The sequence below is a fragment of the Nothoprocta perdicaria genome, unplaced genomic scaffold, assembly GCF_003342845.1.
Source record: "Nothoprocta perdicaria isolate Ctin4 unplaced genomic scaffold, notPer1 scaffold_251, whole genome shotgun sequence".
Taxonomy (NCBI): domain Eukaryota; kingdom Metazoa; phylum Chordata; class Aves; order Tinamiformes; family Tinamidae; genus Nothoprocta; species Nothoprocta perdicaria.
In genome coordinates, this window is record NW_020455479.1 from 800,665 (window position 1) to 802,384 (window position 1,720).

At 67.1% G+C, this 1,720-nt stretch overlaps 1 protein-coding gene across 1 annotated transcript in view; it reads left to right on the forward strand.

Moving 5' to 3' along the window:
- Window positions 1–175, forward strand: part of ZFP91 (ZFP91 zinc finger protein) — a 3,506-nt gene extending 3,331 nt beyond the window's left edge. The window contains exon 9 of the mRNA XM_026040240.1: window positions 85–175. Within this exon, the coding sequence (XP_025896025.1) occupies window positions 85–175 (91 nt within the window). The remainder of the gene's footprint in view (window positions 1–84) is intronic.
- The last annotated feature ends 1,545 nt before the right edge of the window (window positions 176–1,720 follow it).

Sequence of the window (1,720 nt, forward strand, 5' to 3'; positions counted from 1 at the left end):
GGGGCTGCCCAAGGGCTGCTGCGGCGGCGGCGGCGGCGCCGAGCGCCTCGGCCTCGTGGCCGACGGCAAGCTCTTCGTGGGCAGCGCCGGCGCCGAGGCGCTCGCCGTGGGCACCGACCTCCTGGGCGCCACCACCGAGGTGCTCGTCGAGGATTCGGACTCCACCGGACCCTAGCGGGCGGGCGGGCGGACGGGGAGCGCGCGGCTGCTCGCGCACGCCGGACTCCGTGTTGGAGAGGAGAGGGGCAGAGGAGGAAACAAAGCAGAAGGAGAAACTTTCCCGAGGGAGAGCAAAGCTGGAACTCGGAACCGCTAGTCAATAAGCGCGGAGCGCGCTGCCTTCGGGCGCCACATCCCGGCCGGGCATCCCGGGATCCCGCATCCCCCCGGGGCCGGGCGAGGGAGCCCCTGCGGCTCCGTGGGCCTCCCCGCCGCCGTGGCCACGTCTATGCACCGCTCCGGCCGCCTCGCTGCCCTGCCGGCGCTGGGGGTCCCGCTTGGCACTTTAGCCCCCGCCCCCACGCGCCGCTCGGCTCCGCTCCGGCGGGATSGCGGGAACGCCGCGGGCGCCGGAGAGGCCAGGAGGAGCAGCCCGGTTTCACGACGGTAATTTGCACTTTGAACGTGTTTCGGTTTTTGTGTTGTGGTAACGAGATTCCTTATTTATTGACGAAAGGGTCGGTATTTTTTAGTTAGGTTTTTGGGCAAGGGGGGAGAAAGAATAGYGGGGCGATTTGGCCGGTTCCTTGGTGCAGAGGGAAGCGGCCGTCGGAGCCCCCCGGAGCCCCGGGCGAGCCGGGCTCGGCGCCCTGCGCCGGGGCGGCCGCTCGCTCTGCCGCGGGAAGCCTCCGCGGAGCCCCGCGGCCTCGAGTCCCTGCGCGGGTGGGCAGCGGTGCTCGGTAACCGGGGGTTCCTGCTGTTGGTTCTTGGCGATTGCTGGTTTTGCCTTTGGGCCGGCTCGGCGTGGCCGGCAGCCGCGGGMAGCGGCCCGCGAGGCCCGGGCCTGGGCACGGCCGGTGAAACGGGGGCTTCCAGCGAAAACTTTGGGGGTTTAATGGGAAAAAGTGGCCTCTAGGGCCCCCTCCATCCCTGCTGCCGCCTGGGAGCGGGCACCGTTGGGGGCGTCCTCCGCCTGTGCCCGCCTGGCTGCCCTTGGCTGCCRCAGGGCCATGACACTACGAGCCCCTCGGAGGCCGCCCGCTCCCKCCCCGCAGCCTCTTTTCGTTTTCCCCCTTTTCCCGGCCTCCGTCGGTCCTTGGCGCAGAGCCCGGCACGGGAGCGCCCGGCGCTGCCGCCTGCTCCCCCTCTCGCTGTCTCTCCTTCACTCGCATGCCGTTCGCTTCAATAAATTATTGTAGTAGTTTGCAATAAACTCTTTTTGTATTTTTTTTCCTGTATTTTTTTTCCCCCTGGGTTTTAGTTTTGTTTTCCCCAGGAGGAGGAGGAGGAGGAGGGAAAGGGGGACCCCCCCTCCCTGCTCGGTGCCTCTATTGGGGCCGTCCCTTTGGGCTGCAGACCCTTCAGGAGCCCTGGGGCAAGAGCCCGGGTCTGGAATAATAATAATTTAATAATAATAATAATAATGAGGAGGAGGCAAGAAGGGCGCTTCCCGCCCYGTTTTCTGTTGCGCGGCCCCTGCGTGAGCGCAGTGACTGTTGGAGGAGAAGCTGAACACGCCCGCGGGGARGGAACGGGCTGTGCTGCCCCGGCGCGACCCGGC